The sequence below is a fragment of the Aulonocara sp. 'chitande type north' Nkhata Bay genome, linkage group LG23, assembly GCF_057382095.1.
Source record: "Aulonocara sp. 'chitande type north' Nkhata Bay isolate Kocher_YH1m ecotype deep benthic linkage group LG23, A_spYH_male_GT1.1, whole genome shotgun sequence".
Taxonomy (NCBI): Eukaryota; Metazoa; Chordata; class Actinopteri; order Cichliformes; family Cichlidae; genus Aulonocara; species Aulonocara sp. 'chitande type north' Nkhata Bay.
In genome coordinates this window covers 9,457,652-9,471,009 of record NC_141365.1, presented here as the reverse complement: position 1 = coordinate 9,471,009, position 13,358 = coordinate 9,457,652, and the positions used below count along the sequence as shown (strand labels likewise).

Sequence of the window (13,358 nt, the reverse complement as noted above, 5' to 3'; positions counted from 1 at the left end):
ACATAACTGTAAATTCAGACACGTGAGGTTGTGCTGAAAAGGATGATACCAAACAAGGCAAAGTAAATAGTTTTTAAAGGTAAAATGTAGAGGGAAAATCAAAAGTAGTTAAAAATGGCCAATTATACCCTGGACCCCAGAGGGTTAAACGTTTTTTTTAAAGTAACACAATAGTTACTTTTCAAGTAATTAATTACTTTTAGAATATTGTAACTCAGTTACTAACTTGAAGAAGTAACTAGTAACTATAATTAATTACTTTTCAAAGTAACTTGCCCAACACTGGTTTTCACACACCATTCATTTGAAACATTTTATTGAACAGGCCAGGGCTGGGTCGGTAGTTCCGCTTCCCCTTCGCCATAGCGGAATTATCCAAGGGCCGAAAAGATAGAAGAAAAGTTGCACTGTAAATAGTTGGAATAACCTTTGTACTAAGTTATTTATACGCCGGCTGTACCACCGGGGAGCCCTTGTTACGGGGGAATAACTTTTAAAGGATATACAGACGTTTTGCACACCGTCGAGGATCGTTCTGGACTGAAGTTCCAATCAAGTTTAACTGGTGTGGATTCTCCGGTAAGCTTCTCTGCTCCTGCGTCGCCTTCTTTAGCTAAATAAAGCTCATTTGTGCGGAATAGTTTGTGAATTGGTATGTTTAGTGATTTCTAAAGCACCGCTTAACAGTGTTATTTTTGGCGGATCATGGGGAGGAACCTTCAAGCTTGGTTGTCAAGTTAGCGTTAGCTGAAAGCTCTATTTAAGGCTTGCAGTCGCTGTTATAGCTTGCTAATGTTAGCTTCTGGCTAGCACACTTGTTGGCCAAGTAGTTATCCTAGCGTTAGCCCGCTAGCCGCCCCTGTTGTTACTCTCTTGAAGGGCATTTTGAGTAGACATTACAGTAGGAACACCGTTATATGGAAATATGTGGGTCATTCATGAGGTTGTGCTCGTACTTTATAAACCTTAAAATGAAGAAAGTAGGTGCAAGCTTTTCATTTTTGTGCACTAGATAAGGAGCAACTTCGTTCTTTGATTGTCATCTGGGCTCCTCTTCCACCTTTCAGATGTTAGAATACGAACTGATTATTCGAGTTAGTCTGCTGTGTATCATGCTTATGTTTATTCTTGGGTACCCCTGTCGACTCTATGCGCAGTTAACTTTGTAAAGTTGGTGCAGCAGGTCTCTGCAGCAGCTTTTTCACAAGTACAGAGAAAGTGTGATGTCTCTGAAAACATGTCAAGCTTTGTGTAGGCTTTTCTGTCTGCTCAGGGTTCTTACGAAACATTACACCTTCCAATGTTCCTACTTATTGAACCTCTGTAGCAAATTTAACTTATTATTTTATTATAGAGGGTGCTTGCTTTCTTGTCACTACACCCTGTTGTATTTCTAGCTTTATTACAGCGTAGTTATACTCTTTCATATATCTGTTTTTTATCCAGGTACTTCTTGGTGTTTTCTTTCTCCTGCAGTGCATGAACACACTAGTGTCTCATGCTGATGTGAGCGCCGCCTTCCTCCCTCACCACTTACTATCCTCACACGCTGTATTCCTGTCCCGGTTAGCCCTCTGAGGCTTGTAACCACCTCCTGGCCATGTGTGATAACGGAGATCCTGAGGATAAACCCCCTGCCCCTCCGGTCAGGATGAGCAGCACTATCTTCAGCACTGGCTCTGGCAAAGACTCACTTTCGGCCAACCACAGCTCTAAACCGCTGCCTTCTGTGCCTGAGGAGAGGAAGCGCAATAAGATCATCTCAATCTTCTCTGGGGCTGAAAAAAGTGAGATAAAAAGATTAAAAGTTTGGCCTAAAATAAGTTCAAGTCTAGTGTTTGTAGCGAGTGTTGTCCTGGTCAATTTGGATAAAGGTTCATTTAATTTCAGGTGGTAGGAAGAAAGATCGAGACAAAGAGCGACCAGAAATCTCACCGCCTTCAGATTTTGAACATACCATACATGTTGGGTTTGACGCTGTAACAGGGGAGTTCACGGTGAGTTCGCTGTTTGGTTATTTTCATTTTTCACTCACTAAACTCTGCTCTCTTGTTACCAAAGCACAGCATGTCCTTTAGATTAGAGCTTACATTATTGGACACATTTTCCTTTCTGTTTTTAATACATAGGGTATGCCAGAGCAATGGGCTCGACTACTCCAGACGTCAAACATTACCAAGTCAGAGCAGAAGAAAAACCCACAGGCTGTGCTTGATGTCCTTAAGTTCTATGACTCTACAGGCAACGGTCGTCAGAAGTACCTCAGCTTCTCATCCTCTGGTGAGAATGTTATGTTTTTGGTACCCTATTTAGGGGTAAACTGATCAGTGAGTGTCACAGCTTAATGACACTCAGACTTTAAGTTTTAAATTGACTATACCTCCATGGTTACTAAAAACACACTTTTTTTAAATTCACAGAAAAAGACACATTCACAGTAGGGCCTCAGTCTGTAAGTATCTTGGGACTTTTAAAAGGTATTTTTTTATGTATTTGTTTTGTCTAATACATGTTAACAAAATCTGCTGTGACTTTATACAAGGCTGCCAAAAAAGGCACTGAACCCTCATCTCCAAACATCAAAGACATAGATGATGATGACGATGATGAAGCGCCTCCACCAGTTGTGGCACCAAGACCAGAACACACAAAGAGTGTAAGTCACCTGCCAGATGTTGGCCTTACTGCGTAACGATTATTATCAGAATTCATTATAAGATATTTTTATTTCAACTTCTAATTCTAATGATTTTGTTTTTCCTTTTTTAAATAACAATTTAAAAATAATCTTAATCTTTGGCTAATGTTTGTTGTATTTTGCAGGTATATACTCGCTCTGTCATCGACCCCATCCCTGCTCCAAGCACGTGTCCGGACGGAGATGTGGCCTCCAAGGCTGCAGACAGGCAAAAAAGGAAGGGCAAGATGTCAGACGAAGAGATCATGGACAAACTGAGTAAATTTTTCTTACTTCATCATTAGTCTCGCATAAATACAGTAGACATAATTCATTTTTCCTGTCACTTCCATTTGCCATTTTCTTTTAACACGTTTTAAATGTGGTTTACAGGAACCATAGTCAGTATTGGGGATCCCAAGAAGAAGTACACCCGATATGAAAAGATTGGCCAGGGGTGAGTTACTTTTTATATTACAGTTTTAATTGTTTATGTTATAAAACAGGCAGTTGATTTTCAATCTTTATTGTCCAGACCTAAGTAAATATTTACAGCGAATAGCCTTTTTGATATCAGATTGTAGGGCTTGATCAATATTATCCATTTGCATATACATAACATTTCGAATGACTGAAATGCAAAATAAGAAAGTGAGGAAGCGATAGGCAAAACACACTTGGTCCACGTTAGTAGTGCTGATACTGAATAGTTTATTCGTCAGAGGCCGCTCTACAAGTTTCCTCTTGGGAGCAAGTGTTTGGAATGCCACAAGCAACGTAAAGGAGTAATTCACATCTGCTTGTAGCTGTATGAACAAGTTTGTTTTTAAAATGGACTGTTATATTATCTTGGCAGGGACTGATACATTAACTAATAAATAACAATGAAAGTTTGTTTGCTGTATCTGAAAGAAACGGTATCAGTTGATATGCGATATGAGATTTTTAAATCACCAGAGATTGGTATTGTTTAGTCTCTTGTAGATACTCACAATAGGAGGAGCTGAGTTTTAAACTGGTGAAGTTATTTACTGGCAAATTTTGCCAGGAGGGCGGTCTTGTCTGTAACAGTTTCACCATTTCTAGTTTGACAAGTTCTTTTTTTCTGTTGTGAAAAGGCCCTGGAGCAATGTTACCATGAGAAAAAATAGTAGTAGACTAATAACTTTCATTATTAATAGCAGATGTGTCATATTATTAATGTTGATTAATATGTTTAATGTTTTAAAATCCCTTGTTTCTCCAGAGCAGGATTTTTAAAAGCTTTTTCCAGAAGGTGTTATAAAAACAAAACAGTATAGCAGTTTGACTCTGTTTTTACTTCTGATCATCCCACCCAAAAACAAAGTGAAATTTCACAACCAGCTTTTAGGTCGGAGAATCTTCAGCATCGGGTTTCATGTCAAAGTTTAGTTTATAAGATTGACAAGTTATTTATAAGTTACACATGAATACTTGTTTTTCTCAGGTAGTACATTCCTAATCAAGATGTGATTCCTCTCAACTCATACAAACATAAATTCTCTTCAGTATTACTGACCTTAAGTAAAACATTTAGTGAGTAAAAATGCATTTGAAGAATAATTGTGAGTATATAGTTTCTTAGAATATGTGTTGAAGTAAATAAATAATCTTCCTCTTTTTACAGGGCATCAGGAACAGTATTCACAGCCATTGATGTATCCACAGGACAGGAGGTAAAGACTAAATCAGTAATGGACTAGGTGGTGTCAAAAAAAGAAAAATAATATGGATCATAGCAAGCGGGGCTGAGTGACAAGCTAAAGCCATTTTTGAAAGGATTGGACTGCACCTTTTGTTTATTTTTTATTATTCGCTTATAAAAATGATTGTGAGGCAGCTGGTAGTTACTAAAAAGATTATTTGGGTGGTAATACGTAGGTGCACAGTTTTAGTTTATAGTGAGCAGATGAACACTGAACATGTTGTAGCTAGAAAGAGCTTTTAGGGAGTTTTACTAGAGAGATAACATGGTGAAGGTGTTCAGGTGGTACATTTGAGACGTTGCTGTGGAGTGAAGTTTGTAATGATCTGGGTTGCCAGGAATTTTGTAAGTGTTGTGAGTAGTTGGCTGTGTAGCCAGAATAACAGGGAGACCCATCCAAACAACTTTAAAGTGAGAACTGCAGTGCATTGGGTCTCCATCAATGCACCTGACAAGTAGATCTGATGAACGATGTACTTTATTTATCCCCAGAAATGATAAATTATTGTGTCATAGTAGCCACAAATATGAAAAACAATCTAGCTCAATAAAAAAACAAAGTTTTATTATTTTAATTGTAGCCAACAAAAAATGAAGAAGTTGAATTAAGTTAAACTGAGCAAGAGCTATCTGTTATGCAACAAGAAGTATCTAAAGTCCAGCATCTGCACCAACCACTAAATCCACTAAACTGCTTAGAAACTCATTTTATCTCTTAAAGGCATATGCGTATGTGTTTTTTTACTTTGTCTTTCATAGGTTACTGTGTGACGCTTTACATTAGGAGGAAACATTTTTGAATGTTAAACCTAGAGTGAACTAAAGGTCATATATGTTTTTTCACACTGCCAGGTCGCCATTAAACAGATCAACTTACAAAAGCAGCCGAAGAAGGAGCTGATCATCAACGAGATTCTAGTGATGAAGGAGCTCAAGAACCCAAACATTGTCAACTTTTTAGACAGGTGAGAGTGAACGTAAACCTACAGCCTGGCAGGTTTTTAAACTTTTTTACAGTACTTTTTGTCTGATTGTTCACATGCGTTTGTTTTATGTGCCAGTTTCCTGATGGGGGAGGAGTTATTTGTGGTGATGGAATATCTTGCTGGTGGCTCGCTGACAGATGTAGTTACAGAGACCTGCATGGATGAGGCCCAGATAGCTGCTGTCTGCCGAGAGGTACGTTACATTTTGCAGTCCTGTAAAACAAACTGACCCCCACTTTATGTAAAAGGTATAATAAAAAACGCCATCTTTCCCTCTCTCAATTCTTTTTTTCACCCAGTGTTTACAAGCATTGGATTTCCTACACGCAAATCAGGTCATCCACAGAGACATCAAAAGTGACAATGTGCTGCTTGGGATGGATGGTTCTGTCAAGCTGAGTGAGTCCTGTGCTGTAATTATGATAAATATTGCATTGTTAAATCCTTCCGGTGTAAATTGTTTCACTCTTCTTCATGTCTTCGACAGCCGATTTTGGCTTTTGCGCCCAGATCACTCCAGAGCAGAGCAAACGCAGCACCATGGTAGGCACGCCTTACTGGATGGCTCCTGAAGTGGTGACCAGAAAGGCTTATGGGCCTAAAGTAGATATTTGGTCACTGGGTATTATGGCCATTGAGATGGTTGAAGGAGAACCTCCCTACCTGAATGAGAATCCACTACGAGTGAGTGCAGAACACTTTCACACATTTTAGTTTAGACACCTTTAATATAGTGTAGAGCAGCGTAGGGAAATATATACCATTTTTAAATGAAATGTTTCCAATTTATTCATCTGTACAGTGTCTACAAGGTCACAGTAAATCACTTAAAACTGAATCGGTGATTTGTGTCTGTCGGACTTTTGGTGTAGTTAGAAAATAACTGTGGGCCATAGACTCCCATGATTCAACAGAAAAGCAGGATAAACACTTGCCTTTGTTTATTTTTAACGTTTTCTGATTTTACACCCTGCTCCTTTTTACCACTATAATGAACTTTATTACCCTATATTTCACACTTTGCTTTTTCTGACTTTGTCGCTCTTGGTCTGTTTACTTTATAAGTGACAAGCTTCACTTCTTGTGTGGAATGTGCTCATGTGGATTGGAATATCCCCAGGCAAATATAGAAAGTTGTGCAGCATTAACTTTTGTAGTACATTTCCCTCTCAGCCAGTTTGACTTGATTCATTTCCTTTAAGTGTGTTGTTTCCCAAAACTCTGCTTTTAAAGTTTTTGTTTGTTTGTCTCTTCCCCTTTGGCAGGCATTATACCTAATTGCTACAAATGGCACACCTGAGCTTCAGAATCCTGAGAAGCTGTCTCCAATTTTCAGAGATTTTCTAAACCTGTGCCTGGAAATGGATGTAGAGAAAAGAGGCAGTGGCAAAGAGCTCCTGCAGGTTACAAACGATTCCAGTTATTGGCTACTCTTTGAACTCTTCAGTGTTTTACTATATTTGTGTTTCAGGCCAGTAATATTCTCTTTTCACATCCACATCTTTTTCAGCATCCATTTTTGAAGCTGGCGAAACCCCTCTCCAGTCTCACACCTCTCATCTTGGCAGCCAAGGAGGCCATGAAGAGCAATCGTTAGCTGATGAAAGTAGCTATCCTGCCTTCCCATGCTGTGCACAGATATGTGCCAACTATTTAGATTTTGTGCCAGACAATAGGCTGAGAGTGGTGTGCCACTCTTGATGCACCAGCCTTATAAGCCCTGACAAACCTCACTGTGAAGAAGACCAAAAATCTAGAGCACAACCCCACCGCTGTCCATATGAACTCTATTCATTCTCAGATGTCAGAAGACAAGTCAAACTCAAGTGCGTAGTATCAGAGTCGGGCATAGTTAATTTTGTACATCAACTCTTCTGGTGATAAGTTAGGGCTAGGCTTGTATTTAACTTGGAATGAAGAAGATGCCTAGTTCTACTTAGTTTTTTTTAATCAACTGCCTTAAACAAATGCAAAATGTTGCCTAATGTATTGTTGATTGTCTCAGTGTCTCTCTTCCCGTGATTTTTACTACCTTTGTAATTGATCTTTTCAGCTTGTTGGTGTCTTAGTTATTTTGATACTTGAATTTTATGTTTGTCCCCCTTCTTGTCACATATTGTCTCATTCAGTGAACACTTGTGCTATTTCCACATCCACCCATTGTTTAAGGACATTTCTTTTATTGGTTTTATAGGAAAGATTTCAGTGGAGTCATCATCATGAACATGTGTTGTGATTATGTCGTTCTACATTTGTTACACACAACAGAGCTACTGTACCTGTTCTTCCCCTGTATCTTTATAGTCTCCTGATACCAGAGGCGCACCTTACAGGTAAATTAAAATGTTAGATTGACAGGGTTTCTACTTTCTTCTCTGTTGTTATTAAAAATGAGTATTGTATGTTGAACTTTGTCCTTTGTGTTCGTGTTGACTAAACAAATGCTCTTGTTTTTCCATGTGTATATTGTGTACTTAACTAGTTTGAAAAACGTGACCATATGATACTGGTTGGATACAAAGGCTGGTAAAGACAATTTGTTAACGGTTTCTCTTCTGGACAACTAACAACTTTGTCTGCACACTCAAATAAATTCAACTGTTTTTACTTTTGTGATTTGGATGTGAATGTGATTGATGTGTAAAGAGATCATCCGTTACTTCTTAAACCACACAAAGTCAAAGTAGTATAGAACAAGAATTACAAGCCCTGCAATTAATTGGTTGTAGAATCAATGAATAATTTCTCTGTGATATCGTTTGATGTAAGATAAGATAAGATAAGATAAGATAGAACTTTATTAATCCCTCGGGTGGGTTCCTCTGGGAAATTCGATTTCCAAAAAAGCACAGCACCGACAGAAGTTACAGAGTTATACACACACACATATATATAAATACAGAGACAATATAAATAAAATATACGAAGGGGATAAATAGAATAAATAGGAATAAAAATAAAAATACAAGTGAATTGCACATTTCAAGTATTGAGTCTATTGCACCGTTGACTATTTACAAAAGTATTGCACAAGGTATTGTACAGTGAGGTGAAGAGGCACTACAGCTTAGTTGTTCCCTCCTTTGTCCTCCTGTTTCCCCTCCCTCTCCCCTCCAGAGAGGAGTTAAACAGTCTGATGGCGTGTGGGACAAAGGAGTTTTTAAGTCTGTTAGTTCTTGTCTTTGGGAGAAGCAACCTGTCACTGAACAGACTCTTCTGGTTGTTAATGGCCGTGTGCAGAGGATGCCTGGCATTGTCCATAATGTCCATCAGTTTCTTTAATGTCCTTTTCTCTGCCACTGTCACCAGAGTGTCCAGCTTCATGCCGACCACAGAGCTAGCCCTCCTGATCAGTTTCTCCAGCCTGGATGAGTCCTTCTTTGCTGTGCTGCTCCCCCAGCACACCACAGCATAGAAAAGTACTCCAGCAACCACTGACTGGTAAAACATCCTCAGGAGCTTCCTGCAGATGTTAAAAGACCTCAGCCTCCTGAGGAAGTACAGTCGGCTTTGGGCTTTTTTATACAGGTGCTCTGTGTTGCATGACCAGTCCAGTTTATTGTCCACCCACAGCCCGAGGTACTTGTACTTGTTGACCACCTCCACCTCCTCCCCCTCTATCTGAACCGGCAGTGGACCTGCTCTAGACCTCCCGAAGTCCACAACCAGTTCCTTAGTCTTTGAGGTGTTGAGTTGCAGGTGGTTTGTGTGACTCCATGCGACAAAGTTCCTCACCAGACTTCTGTACTCCTCTTCCTGATCATCCCAGATACACCCCATGATGGCCGTGTCATCTGCAAACTTCTGAATGTGGCATAATTCAGAGTTGTAGCAGAAGTCAGAGGTGTACAGGGTGAAGAGAAGAGGGGACAGCACAGTTCCCTGTGGTGCTCCTGTGCTGCTGACCACTGTGTCAGACGTGATGTCCTTCAGCCTGACGTACTGTGGTCTGTCGGTGAGGTAGTCGGAGATCCAAGCCACCAGGCAGGGGTCCACCTCCATCCTGTTCAGTTTTTCCTGAAGCATACAGGGCCGGATGGTATTAAAGGCACTGGAAAAGTCAAGAAACAGTATCCTGACCGTGCCTTTTCCCCCATCCAGGTGTGAGTGGGCTCTGTGTAGGAGGTACAGGATGGCATCCTCCACTCCGACACCCGCCTTGTATGCAAACTGTAGTGGGTCCTGGGCATGTTGTACCTGTGGTCGGAGGAGGTTGAGGAAGAGCCGCTCTAGAGTCTTCATAAGATGTGACGTCAGTGCCACCGGTCGGAAGTCATTCAGCTCATTGGGCCGGTTCTTTTTGGGGACCGGGACGATGCAGGATGTCTTCCATAGGGCGGGCACTCTCCCCAGTCGCAGACTGAGGTTGAAGACTCGTTGTAGACTCGTTGATGTTGATATAACTAAACTACAAAGATACAAGATGCTTGTCGGGTCTTTGAATGGTTGTAGACAGTTAATTCCTAATCGGATGATTTTGTATTTTTGATTTTCCGAGGTGTAAATCACGTTGTGTGCCTTTATTTTGAAGGATTAACCCGGAAGTATATCAGTTGTAGCTACTTGCAGAGGGTCATACTGCTGTGGTTAGAAGTAATCCGCTGTTACTATTAGGGCTAATTTGTTATCTGACTTTGGTTGTAATGGCGCTCCACTTGAAAGACAAAGAAGCTTACCAGAGACTGAACTACCTTTACCAGGTTGGAGAAAGTTTTAGTTAATTATCGTCACGATGCTTCCAGCTACAGTCACATGCTACATAAATGCTAGCATGCTCTCTGTTTTGAATGTGGTCGCTCAGCTGGTTTCTTACGTTTTGTCCACAGGCTGCACATTGTGTTTTAGCTCAAAATCCGGAAAATGTGGAGCTGGCTCGTTTCTACTGCTTCTCACAGAAGACGATTGCAAAGCGTCTCGTTCTCAGACAGTAAGTTGAGATGATAATCACGTGTACTTAAATACTGATTTTTAACAAATCCCGTTGATCACATTGTCTGGGGAGCAAAAGAGTAATGCAGGATATTTCGGCGTGCCACAGAGCTCCCTTTAGATCAAGTATTGAACTACTGAGATGAAAATGTCACAGTTAAAAAAACAAAACAAAACACAAGTTATTGAAATAGTGTTAAATATACGATACCGTACGAACTACACAAGCACACATAAGGACCAGAGATCGTTTAGTGGGCCCTGTGCTCACAGACCAGCAGCTCAGTTGGCATTTGTCTGGAACATCTGCCACGTTTACCCTGCTGTATTCACAAATGAGAGCAGTCTCACACTGACAATGTGTGGACAAGTGTTATGATGTTAATGTGTAGCTGTGTGAAGATTCACATATATTTACATGAAACTGGTCTAGGAGCTGATGGACAGTAGTAAAATCAGAATGTACTTAAAGATGGACTAACATTTTAATCTTTCAATATATGTAGAGATCCATCGGTGAAGAGGACATTGTGCAAGAGGTGCTGCTCTTTGCTCATTCCAGGTGTAACTGCTACAACAAGACAAAAACGTAAGCCCCTATTATCTTTCAATCCCTACTTAATGTAGGCTGTCACTTTCTTGTTTCAGAAATGGTTGATAATGAATAAATATTAAAAATGTACTTATTTATTTATTTAAACTGAATTTCTTTAATAAGGAAAAAACAGCAAGACTCGTTTTACCGTGATGAGATGTCTCAGTTGTGGACAGAGGAAGACCTTACTGAATAATCCAGATTACTGTTTATGGGCAGACCGAGCCGAGGCTCAGCTGGAGCAGCAAAAGCAGAAAGGTGACAAACTTAAAACTTATATTTAAGACGAAACATACCCTAACACAATATGGCTTATATAAGCATGCTGCCAAATTCAGTAATTAAGAAATTCATGTTTGCTTGCACGGGACTTTTATGACAAAAAATTTGTGCTGATTGTTTTTTCTTTCTTTCATACAGATTCAATCACTTCTGCTAAAAATCAGCCAAAAGACACAAAGAATGACGGGTCACAGACATCAAAACTCAGTTCTGCTCCAGGTGCTACCAGCACGTAGCAGCCATGGCTCTGCTCTATTTGCTTAAGGAAGTCAGATTGAATTTTGACATGAAATTATGCCAAACTTTTTTTTAGAGAATTTGGCTATATTCCATTCAACACAGTGCAAATGGCTTGTAACTGAAAAACTAAAAGGACCAAAAATGGTCCCAGGGCCTAAGAGGGGTTAACATACAAAGGACTGTTCTTAATAAAAGCTAATATATAGTTTTGTTGTGTCACATCCACCCACAGACTAGAGAAGGTTTTTTTTTTTTAAATGTTATTTAAATGAAATTACTTCTTTTCATTTTATTGACAGCTTGTTTGTTTGTTTTTTTACTTTTCTGATTACAAAGGGGGGGGGGGTTGTTTTGTTTTTTATGCTAACACTCTAACATTGCTAATTTTTTTTTCATATGTATCTTGTAAATTGTTTTTTTTTTGTTTTTGTTTTTTTCAAATAAAAACTTATGTCATGATTAAAAAAGAAACAGAGGACAAAATTTGAAGATTTTCTTTCTTTCTTTATTTTTGATAAATTGTTAAATAAAAACGTCTCTTTACAGCTGAGCACTTGGTAAGTAAAGATTTGCATTTCTGCTTTGTCTTGGGCACTCTGAAACGTGTCTTCTGGGAGTATAGCAGATTTTTGGCAAAGATTCTGGGAATATGGCCCATGTACAGGAGAACAGCCAAAGTCATACCTAGAAATCAAATGTTTATTTTATGTATTGTGTTAATTTTTTAAGACCTGAAAGGACATGCACATTTAATCAGTTTACCTGTGAGAGAGCCCAGCCAGTAAACCACTGCATACTCTGCAAAGGTATATCCAGAACAGTGGAAGGTGAGTCCATATGCCAGTGATGGATTCATGTAAGCTGAGGTATAACCTTTGGCTGAAGAAAAGAATAGGAAAATACAGTTTTCGTTAAATTTCCAGCTTTAAGTCCTCTGAACTTTCAAAGTAAAAAAAAAAAATGCAAATAATGGATCCCAAAAAGCAGAAGGTAAAACGTTTAAATAAAAGGAAAGGAAAAGGAAAGCCAGTTATTCCCAGGCTTACCTGAATGGGACAGGAATGTTAGGAGGACAGCAATCAGCGGCACTCGGATCAGAGCAGATCGGCAGCATAGGTTTAAGTGGATGATGTGCAAGACGAGGGCACAGGCAAACTCGGTAAAAAATCCCTGAAGCACAGAAACCAGCAGAGATGTGCTGCACTCACTGATCATCAGGTTTTTGATCATGTGCATGTCTGTCAGCTCCAGGCTCCAGTAGTATTTGGCTGCAAGAAGGCCTAGGTGAGCCCCAATAAACTGGGCAGCAACATCAAGCAGTGTGGTTACGGTGGTGGCCTCAAGCTTCATGAATTTCTGCACAGCCAGGCTGGGATTCCCTGATGCATCACCACAGATTATACCGTGTGTGAGCAATACCACAAACAGTATGGTTAAAGTCACATCAGGGCCCAAACCCCCGGCCCACTCGCCCACCTCCACGATGGTCTGCACCTCCAGCCAACATGCCACCAGCATAAAAGAAGATGTAAACTCTGAGATGAAGCTGAACCGTGGCCGTTTTTTAAGGAGAAATCGAACTGAGACTACAAAAGTCACAGCAGCCACAAAGTATCCGAGAGACGCATTCAGTCCAGACATGGCTCATGCGAGATGTCCCCTTCTGTGTTTTGAAGAAAATGAAATTAGTGAGGGGCTGAATTTACCACTGTACTCGCTGTTTGACAACGTGGCACATGCACAGACACAATTCTTATCAGAGACACGTCAGGGTTTTTATCCCGCAACCACCTGCCAAAATACACAAGGGCTTTTTCAAGGTAAGGTCACGAAGCTGGCCTTTATTCAGTGATCATTTATTATCATCATTTTGTAAAAGCTCAGGTTAAAATGACTCCCCACTCTGTCTAGAAGAAATAAATA

The 13,358-nt window shown here is 39.9% G+C and overlaps 3 protein-coding genes across 4 annotated transcripts; 2 read left to right on the top strand and 1 right to left on the bottom strand.

Annotated features, from left to right (window-relative positions):
- The first annotated feature begins 198 nt into the window (after positions 1-198).
- Positions 199-8,005, top strand: pak2b (p21 protein (Cdc42/Rac)-activated kinase 2b). 2 transcript variants are annotated; one of them, XM_086283336.1, is made up of 15 exons: positions 199-579; positions 1,477-1,787; positions 1,891-1,997; positions 2,130-2,280; positions 2,421-2,452; positions 2,543-2,656; positions 2,824-2,956; positions 3,071-3,134; positions 4,326-4,374; positions 5,256-5,368; positions 5,465-5,582; positions 5,689-5,788; positions 5,877-6,073; positions 6,655-6,792; positions 6,900-8,005. In XM_086283336.1, the coding sequence occupies exons 2-15, from the start codon at positions 1,601-1,603 to the stop codon at positions 6,984-6,986; spliced, it is 1,590 nt and encodes a 529-aa protein (XP_086139462.1). In that variant the 5' UTR covers positions 199-579; positions 1,477-1,600; the 3' UTR covers positions 6,987-8,005. The 2 variants fall into 2 exon arrangements, with proteins under 2 accessions (XP_086139462.1, XP_086139461.1); XM_086283335.1 differs by having other exon boundaries at positions 1,447-1,787.
- Positions 8,006-9,751: 1,746 nt separating this feature from the next.
- Positions 9,752-12,044, top strand: rpp21 (ribonuclease P subunit p21). The gene is made up of 5 exons (XM_086283341.1): positions 9,752-10,089; positions 10,216-10,316; positions 10,825-10,907; positions 11,037-11,171; positions 11,334-12,044. The coding sequence occupies exons 1-5, from the start codon at positions 10,033-10,035 to the stop codon at positions 11,429-11,431; spliced, it is 474 nt and encodes a 157-aa protein (XP_086139467.1). The 5' UTR covers positions 9,752-10,032; the 3' UTR covers positions 11,432-12,044.
- Positions 11,896-13,189, bottom strand: aqp12 (aquaporin 12). The gene is made up of 3 exons (XM_086283337.1): positions 12,482-13,189; positions 12,198-12,314; positions 11,896-12,119 (listed from the first exon to the last, which is right to left on the bottom strand). Exons 1-3 carry the CDS (start codon positions 13,074-13,076, stop codon positions 11,941-11,943), a joined length of 891 nt encoding a protein of 296 aa, XP_086139463.1. The 5' UTR covers positions 13,077-13,189; the 3' UTR covers positions 11,896-11,940.
- Between the last annotated feature and the right edge of the window lie 169 nt (positions 13,190-13,358).

Bases quoted from the DNA above. Each gene is read 5' to 3' on its own strand.
- pak2b (XM_086283336.1), top strand. From the start codon at position 1,601: ATGTGTGATAACGGAGATCCTGAGGATAAACCCCCTGCCCCTCCGGTC. The intron at 2,281-2,420 runs GTGAGAATGTTA...TTAAATTCACAG, and splicing joins CCTCAGCTTCTCATCCTCTG to AAAAAGACACATTCACAGTA. The intron at 2,453-2,542 runs GTAAGTATCTTG...ACTTTATACAAG, and splicing joins TCACAGTAGGGCCTCAGTCT to GCTGCCAAAAAAGGCACTGA.
- rpp21 (XM_086283341.1), top strand. From the start codon at position 10,033: ATGGCGCTCCACTTGAAAGACAAAGAAGCTTACCAGAGACTGAACTAC. The intron at 10,090-10,215 runs GTTGGAGAAAGT...TTTTGTCCACAG, and splicing joins GACTGAACTACCTTTACCAG to GCTGCACATTGTGTTTTAGC. The intron at 10,908-11,036 runs GTAAGCCCCTAT...TTCTTTAATAAG, and splicing joins TGCTACAACAAGACAAAAAC to GAAAAAACAGCAAGACTCGT.
- aqp12 (XM_086283337.1), bottom strand. From the start codon at position 13,076: ATGTCTGGACTGAATGCGTCTCTCGGATACTTTGTGGCTGCTGTGACT. The intron at 12,315-12,481 runs GTAAGCCTGGGA...TCTTTTCTTCAG, and splicing joins AACATTCCTGTCCCATTCAG to CCAAAGGTTATACCTCAGCT. The intron at 12,120-12,197 runs GTAAACTGATTA...TTTGATTTCTAG, and splicing joins CTGGCTGGGCTCTCTCACAG to GTATGACTTTGGCTGTTCTC.